Here is a 22,368-nt window from a genome sequence, read left to right as displayed (position 1 = left end):
CACCCCCTCATCCACTTCAAGTGCCAGAACCAGTTTTCCATACTGTGTCATGGAGGGGGCTCACCTGTGTAGCTCTCATGCTATCCCCTTCCTGCCTCTTCCTCTCAGCCGTGTCTTCATTCCCTTTCCACTCCCATCTCCAGTCCTCCTCTTTGCTAATCTCACTTATTTAATCCAACAAAACTCCTCACTCCAGGGGGAACCAAGTAATCAGAGTTATATACTTCACAGTTCCTGCTTCTGACAAAGCATAACATGGGCACTAATTATCTCACTATAGAGTACTCTAAAACTAACTAACTAAGCCTACCATGTAAGCCCTTTACCTTCTAACAGACTTTCTGCAGTATATATTCCCAGTCTCTACAGAAACTGAAAGTATGCCAAGTGTTACAAAAGCTCTTATTTACTATTCAGTGATATGGGGTAATCTCTCTGGATGGACAATTATCAGTGCGCCCACTTCAGCTTAATTGACTATCCATTTACACACTTTGGACTCCATTAAATTACTGAATATTAATCTTCATTTATGGACTGCAATGGTGCAAGATACAATTTCGAACATTCTAAACAATTTTAATGACATGTAAATCTATTTTTTCAATAGTCTTCCCCTAGTGGTAACACCAGTTCCCGTCATATCACTGAAGTTAAGTGCTGTTGGGCTTGGCTAGCACTTGGTTGGGTCACTGTCTGAGTCTGCTCAGCACTGTTGGCAAGTGGGGTGCACACAGCCCTAGTGAGGTCAACTGAGGAGTTATTTCAGTGCGAAGTAGTGGCTCCGGTCATGTAAACTGACAACAGCCAGGAGAGAATCCCATGATACTTATAGGCTGAGGACAATATGGCAGCTGGCCTTTACTATTGGGCCTTCAGAGGCCAGTTCAGATGGACTTTAGTTTAGAGTAAATCTACTTTATTATTAGTTCATAATTTTTCAACACGGATTTGCAACACAAACTATAGTTGTCTATTTATGGAAACTGTGAGATCACTGAAGAAACTCTGTAAACCTATGAAATGAAGATTGTACTCTAGGGGCCATTCTATATTTTTATGAGTTTAGTCATCAAAGGACTCTGATGTCATAATAGAAGATGTTTTTGCATTTTGAAGTCAAGATTTTGTAAAATGGCTGGTATTTCCTAAAGGGAATGCAATTTTGGCACAAAAAAAGAATGAAGTATCTGGTGTACTGAGTTCAACTGTTGAAACTGAAACTGACATTCTTCTGTGGTTGAAACAGCATTGTGTTTATTATTCCTCTGATAAAATCACTGAAACTTGAGTAATGGGAAACTTTTAAAAAATGCAGTTTAATAAATAGCTGCACATTTTATATGCAACATTGTTCATTTAAGAAATCATAAATGTTTTATAATATGTCTCATATGTAAATACAAGCTATCAGGAACCATGCATTAACTATTTATGTTGTAGATGAAATGATTAAATTATTTGAAATACCACCATGACTGAGGTCAGGCAATTATATGTAAAATTGGTGCTCAATTTATCAATAATGAACTTGAATGCCAATAATAGAAAAGGAACCAATATAGGATCTGTGACAATTTTTCCTTTCAAATAATTGTGTGCAAGTATTCTGAATGAAATCAGAATCCATGTTTCATGTCCTTTCAGTGAGAGAAAATGCACAATAGTAATTTGTCTAGCATATGATTGTGTTTTAATTGGCAGCCATGTTTATTATTTCCATGAATAATACCTTTCATATCTCTCATTAATAACATTATAATCATTGTGCTACAGATATTACCACTATCAGTGTTGTATGGTTGCACCTTGTACACAATGTGCCAAAACTGATGAAAATAACTTCAGTAATATCATGACAGAAAGTCTCTAATGAATTCAGAGAGAGCAGGACAATGAAAAGTATGTGTGTTGCCACTCAGATTCAGAAACTGGATGTGAAACACGAGTTCATTAAAAAAACAAAGCAATATCATCATACCCATGTTTTAGCATGTTTCCTAATAAAATATAAAATTATATAAGTTGCTGGAATGAATCATTCTTTTTCACAGAATCATACTGAACCCATTATTGGGACTTTCTTTAGCAGTAGCATACTACAACTCTAGATTGTCTGACAAGACCTACAAAACCTCACAAACATGTGGAAGTTTACTAATACATATAACCCACACAAAATGACATATAGCAATAATTTCACAACTACCATTGTTACAATCATGAGCTAACTTCTATAAATGAATTAGCTTCTGTTAATGGAATATTAAACTGAAACATATCAGCATACATTTAATTTATCTTGCATGAAGTTGTGTGTTATGTGTCTGTGTGAAAGTTCTTTGAGAATTATGGAACATTTTTATGAGAATAATAAGTTGCATGAAAAATAGTTCAAAATAAATAAGAATGTATGGTGATTGCAGTACTCACTGGCTAAAACACCTACAATAGTGACAGCAAATAGAAGAATTTTGTTCAGCTCCATGTCAGCAAAGATAACTGATCAAGAGCAGAATTGAAAATCTGTTTATATACACTGGTGTATCAAATCTGAAGTAATAAAAGCATTAAAGATTTTTGGATAAACAAGACTAAGCAATGATATCAAGTTATATTTCTTTAGGATTAAGCTATGAACATTTATTGCTCTGAGACAATTGATAAAATTCAGAGATAAGGCCAAATTCTGGTTGTGTGACAAGATATACACATGACAAGACAAATCCCTTTCTGATGAAGGTCTTAGGATTCTTAGAACATTGATAACTGGTTCTTAAAAGTGATTAAGAGTTATTAAAAGAACAGATGGAAAGACAGCATATTTCCTGTTTTGTTTACAGTACTCAAAATTCATTTATAATTCAATTTTTCACTGAAGAATATAGCACTGGATTTTTTACTATATTTTGTGTGTGTATCTAGGCCTATACTACTTAATCATGAAACATGTTGCTGACTCAAGAATCCACAAAATGTTGATAAGAAATGAAGGAAGAAAATGAAAACAGAGATCTATAACCTCCTGTACAAGTAAAGTGGTTCAGAGTCCAAATGAAACTGTAGGAATCACTATAACTTGCGAGGTTTCAAAGGTCAGAGGAAGGTAATGGCATACAACCTCCAATAGGGTAATGTCTAATAAAGCACTGAGATGTTCAAACTAACCTTGAGACTGATGACAGCTTTACCTACTTTTGATATACACAAGTTGCACAATACTAATATAGGTTATTAGTAACACATCTTGGTAATAGAAGTGATATTTTTTAAAATTTCCTATTCATATTCGACGAGAAAGATGGAAAAAATTTCAGAGAAACTGTCTTCTGGAATCACTTCAGTTGATGCAACATGCATTAGTGGATGCATGAAGTTGAACAACAGCATCCTTGAACAGTTGACATTCAGTGTAGAATAATGACTGGAACATCTGTTGATTTTTATTTCTATGCAGGCATTTTGTATTGACAAACATGTCTAAACTTTCTGGAGGAATACTTACTGTTAACACTTAAAGATGTCAAGTTATATGGTTCCAGTGTGATGGCTGGCCAGCATGTTCCACACAAAAAACACAGGAGGCATTAGTCCACAGCTACAATATTTGCTGAATAGAAAGTGGTAGTACAATAAATTAGCCTGCTAGACCACCAGATCAAACATCTCAAGATTTCTTTCCCTGGGACTTCTTAAAGGAAAAGTGCATGAAGAAATGCCATACGACTTGTACATATATTACTGAAGGTATTACAAATGCATTTGCAGATATTGATGAGGAAGTAATGTTGTATCCCTGGAATCCTTGACAAGTAGGCATTTGATATTAATTGGGTTACCTTTCTTAAGGTGCATAAAATATGTTGCAAGCCAGTTTCATGTTGACCACTTTGTACAACACATTTATGGTGTGTATGGATAAAACAGCTGCAGATGTGGAGTTCAGTATGTAGAATGTCAAAAGGGCAACCTGCACACACAGTGTTTTTTTCACACTTTTGTCTGGATCATGGTGTGCTGCAAGTATATAATGAAATTTTTGTGTGATGTTGCATTAAGCAATATAAAATGTTTATTTATAATACAAAGCGGGCTCATAAAGCAAATTAGTTCTACTAAGAAACTGTTTTGTCCATGGCCCCAGTGTAAACAATTTCCAAGTTAATTTTTAATCATATAACATGAACATGCAGTTAAAAACAGTCATTATTATTTAAGAAAGTGTTTTCCCCTCTGTTTTGCAGGTGACAGCACCATCTAGTGAAAAGACTATAGTGTCATCCTCTAGGCCCTTGTAATTCTTCCAAATCTGATCTTAATGCACTGCCTGACAAAAAAGGTCAAGCGCCAAGACAGGAGAAGGAAATGAAATGCAGCTTCACGGTTTGATAGGATATATGATGTTATTTCAGTGAGTTCAGTATCGAGTCAAATTTATAAAGAACTTGGCAGGATGAGTCCATTTATCAGTATGACATTGCACTCTCTCTGGCCTGTACATACATTCAGTTGGGAAGGGGTCCTCGATATTCTGATCACTGGCTCACAGTCCCACATGTGTTCTGTTAGGGACTTATATGGGGATCTTTCTGCCTATGTGACTACATCAGTTTCACAAAGACAGTTCATAGAGACATGTAACAAGATAAAAATTATCTTGATGAAAAATAGTGTCATGATATCATTACATGAAAGGCAACACATGAGGATGCTGGATGACTGTGATGTATCATTGTGCCACAAGAGTCCACTAAATAACTACCAGCTGTATTCATACCTGATGGCTCCCCACATCATAAAACTATGAGAAAAATGCTGGAAGAACAGAATTTCTACCCAGATCACCACCATAGTCAGTGATGATGGTCATCCAGAGTAGAACAGAACTGTGATTTATTGCTGAACACAATATGATTCATTTCATCAGCAGTCCATGTTCCCAGTCATGGGACCACTTCAAAATGCAGTGGTTTGTATTGTGGTTTTAATGGCAATATATGAAAGTAAATCCATAGTCTGGATGCTGCTAGACTCTCACCAATGGTGTGTGATGACACAGGAAGTTGTAGAGAGTCCATTACTTGTTGTCAGCTTGCAGAGATGTGTGTGATGCATAGTACAGTGACCTTCCCTTGTTTTGGTTAGGTGTAATTGACTGGAAACTTGATAACTAGTATACCTGGTCCTGATGTTCCCATGCGACCTGACATTGGGCTACTGTCACATCTGAAGGCTTCATAAATCTGGATACTGCATGATTTGAGCAGCCTGCCAAATGGAGACCTACAATGAGGCCACTTTCAGACACTGCTGGTTGCTGATAATGCTGTCTCAGATAAATATGTGGCACTTCTGTGTCCTTCACATTGAATACTCAGAATCTAATACTGTTCAGACCTTTACATAGCTGACCAGGCCTGGTAACAACAACAACAACCTCAAGTAACACTAATGCACTCTGGTGCCTGTTCTACCTGTCACAGAGAACTGTAACTCTTTTATCATTTCTTTTACAATATATTTGCTAAATTTGAATGGAACCAGTGGTAAAAAATCTCATTTTTAACTTCTACCAAAGTATAGTGTAGTGCACACAAATTAATGTTTTTGTTGATTATAGAAGACATCCATTGCCCCAGCTTAAGTTTTAGTGCTGCAATGTTTCACACATGAAAGATAAAACTAAGCTTTCTTTTCCAAAAGCCAAACTACAAATCTGACAATTTACGTGCATACTTCTCTATACATGACCTTCTCAGAAGCATTTGATAGTAATTAGGAAATTCATATCTAACTGTGCCCATTAACTTTCAGCTATTTAGTGACTAAATATTTTAATCTACATGGAAACTTGCCACACCTGAAATACAGACTATGTAGGTTATTGAGAACAGTACTGGTGTATTGCAGACTGATGTTCATAAACATATGTGATATATCATTACACTTGTGTGAGCTTTTAATCTTCATCAGTCCTTACTTCCTCAAATGGGATGCCCGTCATATTCAGCAGATTCCATTAAGAAGGAGAATCTACAAGGATGTGGAGAGAGTCAAGGCATACATTGATAATTGACAGAAGACAAGCAAATCATAGTAACTTAAGCTGTAGACACCATTAACTGTGAACTATCATTGTACTCCTAAGGCTCTTCATTCTTATGCCAGCTGAATTTAACATAAAAGTAAGAAAGATGCTACTCTGAAAAAAGTCTGCTGTTTCCACATTTACATTAAATATGTACTTTTATCTCTATTGGTAGCTTAATATTTACTTGAGTATGCTGGTATCTTTCCAGGTAAATAGTATACAGATTTCCATTCACTAGATAAACTAAAGAAAAAAAAGAAGAAAAATTGTAATAGCAGCAGATTTTAATATAAATACTGCAAATGACATTAAAGAATCAACAACATTTATTGATTCAATTAAAAAGTCTGGTTTTAAACCAATTTTTTTGGAGTTTACCAGAGAAAATATTCACTCAGCAACAAGCATCGACATCATTGTAATAAATTACTACATTGATAATGTACATAATTTCTGTCTAGACTTAGAACTTTCTGATCACTCAGCCTTACTTGTCTCACTGCCAAAAACTGATAAACATAATATAAGAAAAACATATATCAAAAGAAGTTTCAATAAAACGAATACTGAAAGGTTCTATGAGAAACTAAGTAAAGTTAAATGGTGTTTTTGGGATGGTGATTCAACAAATGAAAACTTTAGTACATTCTTAAACAGTTTTCTTGAAGTATTTAATGAAGCTTTCCCACCAAGATCATATTGCAACAAAAATCAAATAACATAAGATAGATCACTCCAGGAATAAAAATATTGAGTGAGAGATAAAGGAAGCTACACAATCAACTGAAGTACAACAAAGATCCTGATTTTGTAAAATATGTTAGAAACAATAAAACTGTTTTTAAAAAAGTTGTGAAAGCTTCCAAACAAATTCATTCTAGGGTAGAAAAATACAACAAAGGCAGTATGGTCTGTAGTTAAGTCTGAATTAGGTGTCTCAAATCATAAACAAGACATTCAGAAATCAAACTTAAGGAAAAATTGGTTGTAAATCCAGCTCAAATATCTGAGTGCTTTAAGGAGTACTTCATAAATGTAACAAAATCTGATTTAGATATAGCAAATTATGAGCAGAAAGTAAATAGTTTTGGGTTAAAAGGCAATACCAGTGAGTGTGTCAAAAAATTCAACACAGTCTAAGCAAAATTTGTTGAAAATGTCATACTCTCCTTAAAAGACAAAAACTCTGTTGACTGGAATGGGATACCCACCAAAATAATAAAAAAAGTTTACAACATGATATCTCATCGTCTCTCTCTCTCTCTCTCATAATAAACAAATCCTTTGAAGAAGTTTACTTCCCTGATCTCTTGAAATATGCGGAACTAAAACCATTGTTTAAAAACGGTTCAAAAGATGATATGGGAAATTATCACCCAATCTCTATACTCACTGTCATAAAAAAAAAAATATTTGAAAAACTTGCTGCTTTACAGATACAAAGCTTCATCACATAGATCAACGTCATTTCAAATAACCAATTTGGCTTCCAACAAGGCAAAAACACAGTAGATGCAATAAATGAGTTTATTGAAAAAATTACTTCATCACTATATAGGAAAGCTAAGGTCGCAGGAATATACTGTGACCTTACAAAAGCATTCGACTCTGTAAACCATGCCCTGATGATTTTCAAACTCAACAGGTATGGAATAAGGGATGTTGGTTTGAAATGGTTTGAATCATATCTCTTGGAGAGGAAACAAAGGTTAGTAATCACATCAAATGGAGCCGATCACTTATCCGAGTGGAAAACCGTCACACAAGGTGTTCCTCAAGGCTCAATCCCTGGACCCATTTTATTCCTTTTGTATGTAAATGACTTGTCTCTCAATATATATAATCATTTAAATTTGTTTGCAGATGATACTTTTGCCCTTATTGAAAATGAAAATTCTGACAATATACCACTGAATTTCAAAAACTCACATTCAAAAACTGAAGAAATCTGTGTCACTCACAACAATCAAAAAATGGGAGAACCTGCCTCCTTCAGGTTCCTGGGAATAAACTTAGACAGAGCTTTGAGTTGGAATTCTCATATAGAATATCTAGCAAATAAATTAAACAGCCTTGTATCTGCAATGGAAATTTTAGACTGTGCCACTGATGTGGCCACCAGGAAAATAGAGTATTATAGCTACTTTGGATCATTTATTCGATATGGAATAATGTTTTGGGGAAAATCATGAAATGTTACACGAATTTTAAAGTTGCAAAAAAAGAACCAATCACAACATGTGCCCTGCACAGCTGAGGGCATCTTGTCAACCATTATTTAAAGACCTAAAAATATTAACTGTCGCCTCTTCATATATCATTGAGGTGGTTCTTTTCCTACACAGCAGAGCTGGTCTATTACAAAAAAATAATTTTGAACACTCATATGACACAAGATATAAAGAGAACTTCATGCTCACCTCTCATCGCTTAAAACTACATACTCAGACTCCTCAGTATATAGCCATGAAAATTCACAACACAATAAAAGGGTGAGACATAATGAATATGAAGATAAATATTTTAAAAAGCAAGTTACATGATTTTCTAATTGAACGATGCTACCACTCTGTGGACGATTTCATGAAGGACGAAATGACGCTTTGAGCTGGATCCCTAAAATGGAATAAAAATCCGTGATAGTTATAGTAGACGTAACTACTATAAGTTTGACAAATTGAAAGTAAGTAAATGCTCCACAAAGTATTATTGTAAGTGTGACAAAATTTTAAATAAGCAAATTGTAACATTGACATGTCTCCTGTACATCAGACATATGTCCTGAAATTGTGTACGTTATGAGATGAATAAAACACATTTCACATTTACTGTTTCTACAGCATGACCATGTTGTTGTTGTTGTGGTTGTCAGTCCTGAGACTGGTTTGATGCAGCTCTCCATGCTACTCTATCCTGTGCAAGTTTCTTCATCTCCCAGTACCTATTGCAGCCTACATCCTTCTGAATCTGCTTAGTGTATTCATCTCTTGGTCTCCCTCTACAATTTTTACCCTCCACGCTGCCCTCCAGTACCAAATTGGTCATCCCTTGATGCCTCAGAACATGTCCTACCAACCGATCCCTTCTTGTAGTCAAGTTGTGCCACAAACTCTTCTCCCCAATTCTGTTCAATACCTCCTCATTAGTTATGTGATCTACCCATGTAATCTTCAGCATTCTTCTATAGCACCACATTTCGAAAGCTTCTACTCTCTTCTTGTCTAAACTATTTATCGTCCATGCTTCACTTCCATACATGGCTACACTCCATACAAATACCTTCAGAAACGACTTCCTGACACTAAATCTATACTCGATGTTAATAAATTTCTCTTCTTCAGAAACACTTTCCTTGCCATTGCCAGTCTACATTTTATATCCCCTCTACTTCAACCATCATCAGTTATTTTGCTCCCCAAATAGTAAAACTCCTTTACTACATTAAGTGTCTCATTTCCTAATCTAATTCCCTCGGCATCACCCAACTTAATTTGACTACATTCCATTATCCTCGTTTTGCTTTTGTTGATGTTCATCTTATACCCTGCTTTCAAGATACTGTCCATTCTGGTCAACTGCTCTTCCAAGTCCTTTGCTGTCTCTGACAGAATTACAATGTCATCGGCAAACCTCAAAGTTTTTATTTCTTCTCCATGGATTTTAATACCTACTCCGAACTTTTCTTTTGTTTCCTTTACTGCTTGCTCAATATACAGATTGAATAGCATCGGGGAGAGGCTACAACCCTGTATCACTCCCTTCCCAACCACTGCTTCCCTTTCATGCCCCTCGACTCTTGTAACTGCCATCTGGTTTCTGTACAATTTGTAAATAGCCTTTCGCTCCCTGTATTTTACCCCTGCCACCTTCAGAATTTGAAAGAGAGTATTCCAGTCAACATTATCAAACACTTTCTCTAAGTCTACAAATGCTAGAAATGTAGGTTTGCCTTTCCTTAATCTAGCTTCTAAGATAAGTCATAGGGTCAGTATTGCCTCACGTGTTCCAACATTTCTACGGAATCCAAACTGATCTTCCCCGAGGCCAGCTTCTACCAGTTTTTCCATTCATCTGTAAAGAATTCGTGTTAGTATTTTGCAGCTGTGACATATTAAACTGATAGTTCGGTAATTTTCACATCTGTCAACACCTGCTTTCTTTGGGATTGGAATTACTACATTCTTCTTGAAGTCTGAGGGAATTTCGCCTGTCTCATACATCTTACTCACCAGGTGGTAGAGTTTTGTTAGGCCTGGCTCCCCCAAGGCTGTCAGTAGTTCTAATGGAATGTTGTCTACTCCCGGGGCCTTGTTTCGACTTAGGTCATTCAGTGCTCTGTCAAACTCTTCACGCAGTATCATATCTCCCATTTCATCTTCATCTATCTCCTCTTCCATTTCCATAATATTGTCTTCATGAACATCGTCCCTGTATAGACCCTCTATATACTCCTTCCACCTTTCTGCTCTCCCTTCTTTGCTTAGAACTGGGTTTCCATCTGAGCTCTTGATATTCATGCAAGTGGCTCTCTTTTCTCCAAAGGTCTCTTTAATTTTCCTGTAGGCATTATCTATCTTACCCCTCTTGAGATAAGCCTCTACATCCTTACATTTGTCCTCTAGCCATCCCTGCTTAGCGATTTTGCACTTCCTGTCGATCTCATTTTTGAGACGTTTGTATTCCTTTTTGCCTGCTTCACTTACTGCATTTTTGTATTTTCTCCTTTCATCAAGTAAATTCAGTATCTCTTCTGTTACCCAAGGATTTCTACTAACTCTCGTCTTTTTACCTACTTGATCCTCTGCTGCCTTCACTATTTCATTCCTCAAAGCTACCCATTCTTCTTCTACTGTATTTCTTTCCCCCATTCCCGTCAATTGTTCCCTTATGCTCTCCCTGAAACTCTATACAACCTCTGGTTCAGTCAGTTTATCCAGGTCCCATCTCCTTAAATTCCCACCTTTTTGCAGTTTCTTCAGTTTTAATCTACAGGTCATAACCAATAGATTGTGGTCAGAGTCCACATCTACCCCTGGAAATATCTTATAATTTAAAACCTGGTTACTAAATCTGTGTCTTACCATTATATAATCTATCTGAAACCTTTTAGAATCTCCAGGGTTCTTCCATGTATACAACCTTCTTTCATGATTCTTGAACCATGTGTTAGCTATGATTAAGTTATGCTCTGTGCAAAATTCTACCAGGTGGATTCCTCTTTCATTTCTTAGCCCCAATCCATATTCACCTACTACGTTTCCTTCTCTTCCTTTTTCTACTGTCGAATTCCAGCCACCCATGACTATTAAATTTTCGTCTCCCTTCACTACCTGAATAATTTCTTTTATCTCATCATACATTTCCTCAATTTCTTCATCATCTGCAGAGCTAGTTGGCATATAAACTTGTACTACTGTAGTAGGCGTGGGCTTTGTGTCTATCTTGGCCACAACAATGTGTTCACTATGCTGTTTGTAGTAGCTTACCCGAACTCCTATTTTCCTATTCATTATTAAACCTACTCCTGCATTACCCCTATTTGATTTTGTATTTATGATCCTGTATTCGCCTGACCAAAAGTCTTGTTCCTCCTGCCACCAAACTTCACTAATTCCCACTATATCTAACTTTAACCTATCCATTTCTCTTTTTAAATTTTCTAACCTACCTGCCCGATTAAGGGATCTGACATTAAACGCTCCGATCTGTAGAACCGCCAGTTTTCTTTCTCTTGATAACGACGTCCTCTTGAGTAGTCCCCGTCCGGAGATCCGAATGGGGGACTATTTTACCTCCGGAATATTTTACCCAAGAGGACGCCATCATCATTTAATCATACAGTAAAGCTGCAGACCCTCGGGAAAAATTACGGCTGTAGTTTCCCCTTGCTTTCAGCCGTTCGCAGTACCAAAACAGCAAGGCCGTTTTGGTTAGTGTTACAGGACCAGATCAGTCAATCATCCAGACTGTTGCCCCTGCAACTACTGAAAAGGCTGCTGCCCCTCTTCAGGAACCACACGTTTGTCTGGCCTCTCAACAGATACCTCTCCGTTGTGGTTGCACCTACGGTACGGCTATCTGTATCGCTGAGGCACGCAAGCCTCCCCACCAATGGCAAGGTCCATGGTTCATGGGGGCGGGGGGGTAGGGGGGGTGGGGGGGTAGGGGGAGCATGACCATGAACACTGCTAAATGGCACAGAAGTAAAAATTTTCAATCTTTGAGTCTTGGTATTTGGATAATTTGCAGAAAGAGTGGATAACAAGGTATGTTTTTAATTTTCTTCTGAACTGGTGTGAATTCCCAGTTTCTTGGTATAATGTGAGAACTAGCTTGAAACACTAATGTGAGAAAGTGTTGCATACTTGCTAAGAACAATAATTTTTTTTAAAATTAACAGCTACTGATGAAAAGTGATTATTAGAAACATCATGCAACTGTGATGTATTATAAACAGTTTAATTCTCCCACAGAATAGGTGTGACATGCTTTGTACTCACCTTCTGTCTTGATGTTTCTTTTAGAAACATTTACATAATTGTAAATATTTGTGACAGTTCCTCAATTTTTGGCATACTGCATGGTTTTAGTCTATTTGATGACACTCTTCAGTACTTGAAGTATTTTCTGTAGTGATGTTCTGTAACTGAACTATGAGTTTCCTCCATATCAGGATACAGTTACTGTTTCCTTGCTTATGACATTCCAAAACCATCAGTTATCCAAACTGGTCACTTATTATTATTAACCTCATGCATGTACTACCTTACTATTAACAAATGTGATGACATTTTTTAGAAATGTTACATTGGTCATTCAGGATGTTTGTGTTGTAAACATCTTGCCACACATCTTCAAATATTTACATCACAACAGAATATGCATACATTTTGTTCATCATCTTGAAATGTGGCACTATGTTATTTCCTCCTGTGTTAATATTTGTGAGTCGTAATCTGATGTTACTTATGTTCCTCAAATTGTTCCCTCAACCAAAGAATAATCTATCCAGACATTTATGAAAGAGCTATTACTTCATAATACCCTAAATGGAAAGTACACCATTAGCATCATTTTGAAGGATTTGTGTAGCTCATGTAATGTTATTTTTCCAGGAGAACCAGTCAAAATTTAATACTAAAATCTTCACAAAGAATTACTTGATGTCTTTCTTGAGAAGTGATTTTATAGTTAGCATGGTGCCAGTTCTAGAAGGTAAGATTCTATGCTCTAAACTGGGATATCGGTAGAGGACTACAGTTTCTCTTTGAAAATTTAAATAGTCTGGAACAAATGTAATATATATATCCTTCCCCATGTGCAGCTTTTCAGTGGTTCATTTTTGATGACTTCACTTTTATGGATGACAATGCATAACCACAATGAACAACATAGGTAGAGGTGCTCTTGGAGCAAGAGGATATTTAGTGAATGAACTTGCCTGTCCATTCCCCCGACCTAAAGCGCATTGAATGTTTGTGGGTTGCATTGGGGAGATGTATTGCTGCATGTACACTTGCAACAATGACCAAACATGCAGGTGAAAGAATGGAATGCCCTATGACAAGAACCTCTTACCAACCTTGTGGCTAGCATGGAAGCACATTGCAGATCATGCATTGCCATCTGTAATTATCGCACAACCTATGAAGAACAATGTCAAGCTTTTTCTAATGTCCATAAATCACACTTCCTTCAGTGTAATTATTGGCTTTGAATAAAAGTGTTGTTTCTGTTTATCTCACTGCATATTTCTTTAAGTTACAGTCTGTCCTATACTGGAGAAGTCCTGTCCAAGGTTCATCAAATTACCTTACTTGGCAGAGACCCATGACGTCAAATTTACTTTCATCCATACATTTTACACACATTACTTATAATTTAACACAATGTGTCTGAAACATTAAACTGGCTATAATTTCTGTAATTATTTTAATCACCTGTTACAGCACTATTACACACATCAAAAAAGGTTTGGCATCATCTCGGTCCCCGGAACTCTTGAAGGTGGGTGTTGACTGTGGATATTGTACTGCAGACACAGTCCCTTTGACTGTTCAGAGATGTCACTAAATCTGCCCAAAGATATAAACAACCATGCATGAACAGCGCCTATTTGATGGAGGGCGTCCAACAGCCGATCAGTTCCAGTCATTCCACCAAGAAGGAGGTACACGGCTCGTGTTGTCTGTAGTTCAATCATGCCTAGATGGTCAGTGCTGCGGTTTGATCACATCCGGATTGTTACTTTGTGCCAGGAAGGGCTCTCAGCAAGGGAAGTGTCCAGGCATCTCACAGTGAACCAAAGCGATGTTGTTCAGACATGGAGGAGACACAGAGAGAAAGGAACTGTCGATGTCATGCCTCGCTCAGACTGCCCAAGGGCTACTACTGCAGTGGATGACTGCTGCCTACGGATTATGGCTCAGAGGAACCCTGACAGCAACGCCACCGTGTTGAATAATGCTTTTCGTGCAGCCACAGGACGTCGTGTTACGTCTGAAACTGTGTACAAGGTGCTGCATGATGCGCAACTTCACTCCTGATGTCCATGGTGAGGTCCATCTTTGCAACCACGACACCATGCAGCATGATACATATGGGCTGAAAAACATGCTGAATGGACCTCTCAGGATTGGCATCATCTTCTCTTCAGCGATGAGTGTCGCATATGCCTTCAACCAGACAATTGCCAGAGATATGTTTGGAGGCACCCCAGTGAGGCTGAATGCCTTAGACAATTCGCACCCCCATCGTGCACAACTTGTGAATGATTTCCTTCAGGAAAATGACATCGCTAGACTAGAGCGGCCAGCATGTTCTCCAGACATGAACCCTACTGAACATGGGTGGGATAGATTGAAAAGGGCTCTTTATGGGCAACCTGACCCACCAAACACTCTGAGGGGTCTACGCCAAATTGCTGTTGAGAAGTGGGTCAATCTGGACCAATAGTGCCTTGATGAACTTGTAGGTAGTACGCCATGACAAATACAGGCATGCATCAATGCAAGAGGATGTGCTACTGGGTAATAGAGGTACCGGTGTGTAGAGCAATCTGGACCACCACCTCTGAAGGTCTCGGTGTATGGTGGTACAACATTCAATGTGTGGTTTTCATGAGCAATAAAAAGGGTGGAAATGATGTTTATGTTGATCTCTATTTCAGTTTTCTGTACAGGTTCGGAAGCTCTTGGAACCAAGGTGATGCAAAACACTTTTTGACTTGTGTGTATGGTTCACTCACTGTATGAGAAGATTTTGAAGGCAGTTTGCTGATGCATACGTATCCCTGTAGCAGTATTATTGCTTAATTTTTCTATTCTTTATCCTGTTTACATAATAGTTCATCCTAGCTAGTGATCATCAATGCAGGATTGAACTGCTGTTACATTTTTGTTATTTTGCCTCATCTTTTTCTGACCCTTCCCAGCATTTGCCTACCATAGTTGTTATAGAGCTGCATTCAGCTTTGTTTAGTGGCACTGAATTCTTTATGCATGACTAAAAGTATATATTTAAATGTATAGATCTCGGAAGTACCACATATCTTTACTTCAAAGTAAACAGGTTTGTTATTTGAGAGCAACAAAGCTGATACAAAGGAAGATAGTTAAGAAAATGAGGCATATATGGTGTGGAGAGGAACAGAGTACAAACCATGACTTACTGTGTTATGTTGTTGAAAACCTACTCTCACTTGGTTATTATATACCAGTACATCTATGTTTAGGTTATACTTAAACTGCCCTCTTACAGTCATTCTCAGTGCCACTTCTTTCTATTCATTGCTTCCAAAGATATAATTTTGTGATAAGAAAACTTGAGATACGGTTTGGAAGGTGACTATAACCCTTTTTTCATCTTGCTCCTGTCACCTCAAAAGTAAAAAAAATAGATGAAGTAACTTAATTAGAGAAGGACTTTGACTCTGACATTTGCACTCAGAACACGATTAATCTCTAGAATGCTTCCTAAAGCCTCCTCTAGTGATACATATTACACTGACTTCTGTGTGAGGAATTCTTTTCAGATAGTTTCTTTGAAGATTAATGACAGGTAAACATATAGCTATGCTCTAAAGTGAGGTATCTGTAGAGTACTACGGTTTTTCTTACTGGTCAACATTATTGTGACACTGTACTCCTTCCCCATGAGCTTCATTCCAGGGTTTAATTTGGCCCCGATTTCATTTTAATGGATGACAGTGCATGGCCTCATTGAGCTGTGCAGTTGGAGGAGCTGTTGGTACGATAGGATATTCAGTGACTTAAATTCCATTGAAGACATGAGAGGCACTTGGAAGACAAACTGCAGCAAGCCCACATGCACTAATGGTCACCCAGCAGTTGTCAATTGCACTGGTGGAGGAATGGAATGCCCTGCCACAAGAATTCCTTACTGACATTACAGCCAGCAAGGGAACACATTGTAGTTCATTCATTGCCAACCATGGTGATTACACATCCTATTAATAATGTCCTGATCCAGACGAACATCATAAATCCTAGTGACTTCTGTATAATTATTGTCTTTGAATAAAAGTGTCATTTCCATTCATTAAATTATCTAATTCTTTCATTTATCCTCTGCACTATACTGTAAAAACAATTCATTCTATGTATGATTCATGTTTCACTTGGCAGTGACACATCATGTGAAAGTTACTTTCATCCTTAAGTGTCACACAACAGTGTATTAATGCAAACATTCATACACAGCCGAGAAGTATTTTTAATAGAAGTAGGCCTATCAACTTTTTTATGTGAAATAATATGGGCATTGAAACCATGCACAATCACATGTATTGAAAAAGTGAAAACAGATTCACTTTGATTAGGATAAAAATAGAATAAATGTGAGTGATTAAATAGCTGCAGATTTAATGAGACATTCATTATATATATATATATATATATATATGGCATAAGAAGAGATATAATCTGCACTTGCTGGGATTATGGTAAACAGAGTTACAGTACACTTAATGCCATAGACACTTTCTGGGATACCAGAAACAAGATTATTTCAAATTCTTACAATTTTTGTAACCTTGTCATTATAAACATTGTGCAAAAGCAGTTCTCTCTTTCAGCATGTAAAGTGAATTCTTTAGTAGCATTTGACACGACAAAGCTGATACTGAAATACAGGTGGTTGGTTTGTAGCTCACTGCAGTCACAATCATGGGATTAGTTTTCCAGATAAGATGATTACTTGAACTGTGATTGAACTATGAACACTAATGTTGTAATGTTCCATCAAGTTCCATATTACATCTGGTGGACAGAAATTAATAAGACACAATTTGCTCTTTGACAGACCATGCTATTGGTCTATATGTACTGTTTTCAATTGTATAGGAGACATACAAAATATTCATGGAATTAAATCTTGTCTGTGAAGTTTACATTCAAGCAGCGAGTAAGTTCTATTGGGATCCACTTTTACCCTCCCATACTTTGCAAACATCGTTCATCAAGTACCTAGGGCCTAGGTTACAAAACCAAGTCGTAAGGAAGATCCTACAGTGGTTGTTACCTTTAACAACACAGCGACCACTCTGCAGATTTATTTGAGAGGTGTAGTCACCTGATTTGTGTGAGCTGAGAAGTGGTATACAGGCCATAGTCTACCACAGAGAAGTGAAACAAATGCGACCTTTCACTTAGCTGGATGTGCTACCCATTTGCTAGTAATAAGTTTTCTGGAAAACGGTATTTTAGATTGAGACCTCCTTTTAACACATTGCTTCCTTTATGTTAATGCCTCATCCAGTTGGACTGAAGACTGCCTACAGCAAGACGATATTGAACTGTGAAGGTTCACCTAAACAAAGAAATACTGATTCTACCAAAAAATTAATGTCTTCAAAAATGTTGCTGTGTTTTGTTTTATAGTAGCAAGTTTAACCACCTGTATACTGAAATTACATATAATAGTGGCACCCATGGATTACATTTATGTAAGGAGTTAATTAACTTATTCACAAAAACTATATCACATTATTTTTCTGGTTTACTACATGAATAACTTCTCTGTACAAAATGTATTACAAATGAATAAGTAATAAATACAATCAAAGTGCATTTATTGCATACAGAAACAGATTATCATAAATGTAAGTATAATAGAACAACACACGAAGTTACACAAATTAAGTTGTAAATTAATAATTGAAAGCCCATTGTTGTAGTCTAATACATTTATTCTATTTTGTAAGTAAATACCAGTATTTAAGTGAAAACCATTTAAAGTTCTTTTTATTTGAATTTGATTTTTAGCTAGCCTGTGAACCATAATTCAAAACATGTGGTAAAAGTCTTAATCCAACCCTTAAAACAAAAACAAATTGTATTCATGAAGTCCACTGTAATTTCACATTGACAGTTAATTTGAAGGTTACTTCAACCGACATTATCCAGCCACAGAAGTACCTCAGGAATCAGGGATTTGAATTGGTTTTGCTTCAAAATTTGTAAGCTTTGTCTACCATTAAATCAAATATCAACAGCTTTAATTCACAGATTAACTTTAATTTGATTAGTTAGCACATTTAAATCGTAGGCAATGGTTATAATCCAGGTATATGTGATCCCATACACATTACTTTAGAGCAGTGTTCAGTTATATCAATTAAATAATGAAATATTATTTCAAGTTCTAGTTCAGAACACAGATTTAATCTTCTACAGTTAAGTTACATTTTCTGTTCACTTATGTTCACAACTTTCTTTGAAGGTTTGTTGCCATGAATTACGTATAAAAGATGCACAATTGTTAAGAAATAGCTGTGACTGATTCTCAAAATATCACAAACACATTGCACACTGCAAATAAAGGCAGATATTTTAGTCCTAAACTTAACATGTAGTTTAATAACTTCTTAATGGATGAAAGTATTAATATGACAGTAGTTGTCATTATTGTTATTGATTTAGAGATATTGAGTTTAATCTAAGGCAGTGGATGCATATACCAGTAGCTACATAAGTTAAATAAAACTATTTCTCCACAAAATATCCAAAGTTGGTATGTCATTATAAATCTGTAAACTGTCACAATAGGAGTGCGTTACAGGCATCATCCCAAAACCAATATGAGACTTCAGGTGTAATTGCACTACACTGATGAACAACAAATGTTCTTAGCAATACAGAATGTAGTGAGCATTCTCGCTTCTGAAAGTCATTTAGTTCACTGGTTACATTGTGGTCCAGGTCATATCCTTCTCACAATGGTAAGCTGTAATAGTCAGGAAGATTCATCCTGTAAAAGAAAACCAAATACTGATGTACAAAAACACTTTTCACAATAATTATAGTTCATGACAACACCGTGGAAATTAAGAATTAGTTGCCAACACTTAGAGGAGTATTAATTGTTTAATTCTCTGACTTGATGTTCATTTAACAGAGGCATCTGATTTCTTGACTTGGCAACATTTCTCTTGAATTATAAATGAAAAGCATAACATAATGTTTTATACATTTTTGAAAACATGTGTCTTAAAGATTGTTTCTGCAGGTACTTATGAAGCCTAAATTATTACACATGTAATATGTGTAATAATTTAGGCTTCATAAGTACGTTAGCAATAGGTCCTCTGTAAGTCATAAATTAGTGTAGACAGTTAATCATTTTTCCCCTCTTTTGCAAGCATTAACAGCTAATATTATGATGGATAAGATCAAAATGCAGTCGTACACTGATCAGGATCCTTAATTATTTCACACTGACTTAGATTCCTGATTAGATGTTTTGTAGTTGATAAAAATATGGTGAGACAGTTATCATCAAAAACTTTCACAGTTGTCAGTTGAGAAGCAGAATCAAATCTTAAATGTACTGTATCATTATTTATGGAAGTAAACAGTTGATTTAACATGTGGAAGCCTTACGAAAATGGCAATTACAACAAGTTCCACAATATATTGTGTTTCCACTGAAATTTAGATATAATTAATGAAATAGAAAGAAGAGTCAGTTAAAATTTGTATCTTTCACTTTGATCAATTGGTCAGCCCATAATTCTCTGTCTCTCTCTCTCTCTCTCTTTTTGCCATCAGTCTTCTGACTGGTTTGATGTGGCCTGCAATGAATTCCTCTCTTGCTGTGACAATTCCACTCCTGTGACAACCTTTCCACTTCAGAGTAGCACTTGCAACCTATGTCCTCAATTATTTGCTGGATGTATTCCAGTCCCTGTCTTCCTCTACAGTTTTTACCCTCTACAGCTCCTTCTAGTACCATGGACATTATTTCCTGATGTTTTAGCAGATATCCTATCATTCTGTCCCTTCTTCTTGCCAATTTTTTCCATATAAACCTTTCCTCAGTGATTTTGTGGAGCGCCTTCTCATTCCTGATAATATCAGTCTACCCAATTTTCAACTTTCTTCCAAAGCACCACATCTCAAATGCATCGATTCTCTTCCATTCTGGTATTCCATCAGTCAATGAATACTAAATTAAATTAATTTACCAGGATGATAAACAGAGTTCTTTTACAATATCCAAGATTTCTGGCATGTAAACACCTGTTAGCATATGCAAATCTACACACTCAAATGTCAGAGGATCATGGCCTATTTCTAAGGTCTATGCTAGTTTCATTTTTCCTACTGGTAAGATATTACTGAAGGTTCAGTAATAATGATTTTCACGTATTCAAATTTTTTTTTACATGAACTGTTTTACATGAGCTGAAAACATGTTCTGCCGAGAGAGTGTCATTGGACACAGGCTGTCAGCCACTGCCAGCATTTTGACTCTGACTGAAGGGAACGAGGTCTGTCCAGGTGGCCGCAACACATTGCACCTTGTACCTATGATCTAAAACACAAGTTGCTTCATTTGCTTTGGCAAGCTTGAAATTATGCTTTACTGTAGTGTGAATGTCTGCATAGAGTACCTTTGACAAATATACACTACTGGCCATTAAAATTGCTACACCACGAAGATGACGTGCTACAGACGCGAAATTTAACCGACATGAAGAAAATGCTGTGATATGCAAATGATTAGCTTTTCAGAGCATTCACACAAGGTTGGCGTCGGTGGCGACACCTACAACGTGCTGACACGAGGAAAGTTTCCAACCGATTTCCCATACACAAACAGCAGTTGACCGGCGTTGCCTGGTGAAACGTTGTTGTGATGCCTCGTGTAAGGAGGAGAAATGCGTACCATCACGTTTCCGACACTGATAAAGGTCGAATTGTAGCCTATCGCGATTGCGGTTTATCGTATCGCGACATTGCTGCTCGCGTTGGTCGAGATCTAATGACTGTTAGCAGAATATGGTATCGGTGGGTTCAGGAGGGTAATACGGAACGCCGTGCTGGATCCCAAGGGCCTCGTATCACTAGCAGTCTAGATGACAGGCATCTTATCCGCATGGCTGTAACGAATCGTGCAGCCACGTCTCGATCCCTGAATCGACAGAAGGGGACGTTTGCAAGGCAACAACCATCAGCACTAACAGTTCGACGACGTTTGCAGCAACGTGGACTATCAGCTCTGAGAGCATGGCTGCGGTTACCCTTGACGTTGCATCACAGACAGGAGCGCCTGCGATGGTGTACTCAACGACGAACCTGGGTGAACGAATGGCAAAACGTCATTCTTTCGGCTGAATCCAGGTTCTGTTTATAGCATAATGATGGTCGCATCCGTGTTTGGCGACATCGAAGTGAACGCACATTGGAAGCGTGTATTCGTCATCGTCATACTGGCGTATCACCGGGCGTGATGGTATGAGGTGCCATTGGTTACACGTCTCGGTCACCTCTTGTTCGCATTGACGGCACTTTGAACAGTGGACGTTACATTTCAGATGTGTTACGACCCGTGGCTCTAGGCTACCCTTCATTCGATCCCTGCCAAACCCTACATTTCAGCAGGATAATGCACGACTGCATGTTGCAGATCCTGTATGGCCCTTTCTGGATACAGAAAATGTTCGACTGCTGCCCTGGATCTCTCAACAAGTGAAAACGTCTGGTCAATGGTGGCCGAGCAACTGTCTCGTCACAATACGCCAGTCACTGCTCTTGATGAACTGTGGTATCGTGTTGAAGCTGCATGGGCAGCTGTAGCTGTACAAGCCATCCAAGCTCTGTTTGACTCAATGCCCAGGCGTATGAAGGCCGTTATTACGGCCAGAGGTGTTTGTTCTGGGTACTGATTTCTCAGGATCTATGCACCCAAATTGCGTGAAAATTTCTTCTTGGTGTAGCAATTTTAATGGCCAGTAGTGTATATTGTATTTTGGG

At 37.3% G+C, this 22,368-nt stretch overlaps 1 protein-coding gene across 1 annotated transcript in view; it reads right to left on the bottom strand.

The window, feature by feature from the left end:
- Positions 1 to 18,169: 18,169 nt before the first annotated feature.
- LOC124555200 (prolyl 3-hydroxylase 1-like) overlaps positions 18,170 to 22,368 on the bottom strand; it is a 460,841-nt gene continuing 456,642 nt past the window's right edge. The window contains exon 7 of the mRNA XM_047129045.1: positions 18,170 to 19,360. Coding sequence (XP_046985001.1) covers positions 19,346 to 19,360 — 15 coding nt within the window. The 3' untranslated portion in view covers positions 18,170 to 19,345. The remainder of the gene's footprint in view (positions 19,361 to 22,368) is intronic.

This window comes from Schistocerca americana, chromosome X (genome assembly GCF_021461395.2).
Source record: "Schistocerca americana isolate TAMUIC-IGC-003095 chromosome X, iqSchAmer2.1, whole genome shotgun sequence".
Taxonomy (NCBI): domain Eukaryota; kingdom Metazoa; phylum Arthropoda; class Insecta; order Orthoptera; family Acrididae; genus Schistocerca; species Schistocerca americana.
Note: the sequence above shows the minus strand (reverse complement) of the source record. Positions and strands in the feature narration are given on the sequence as shown.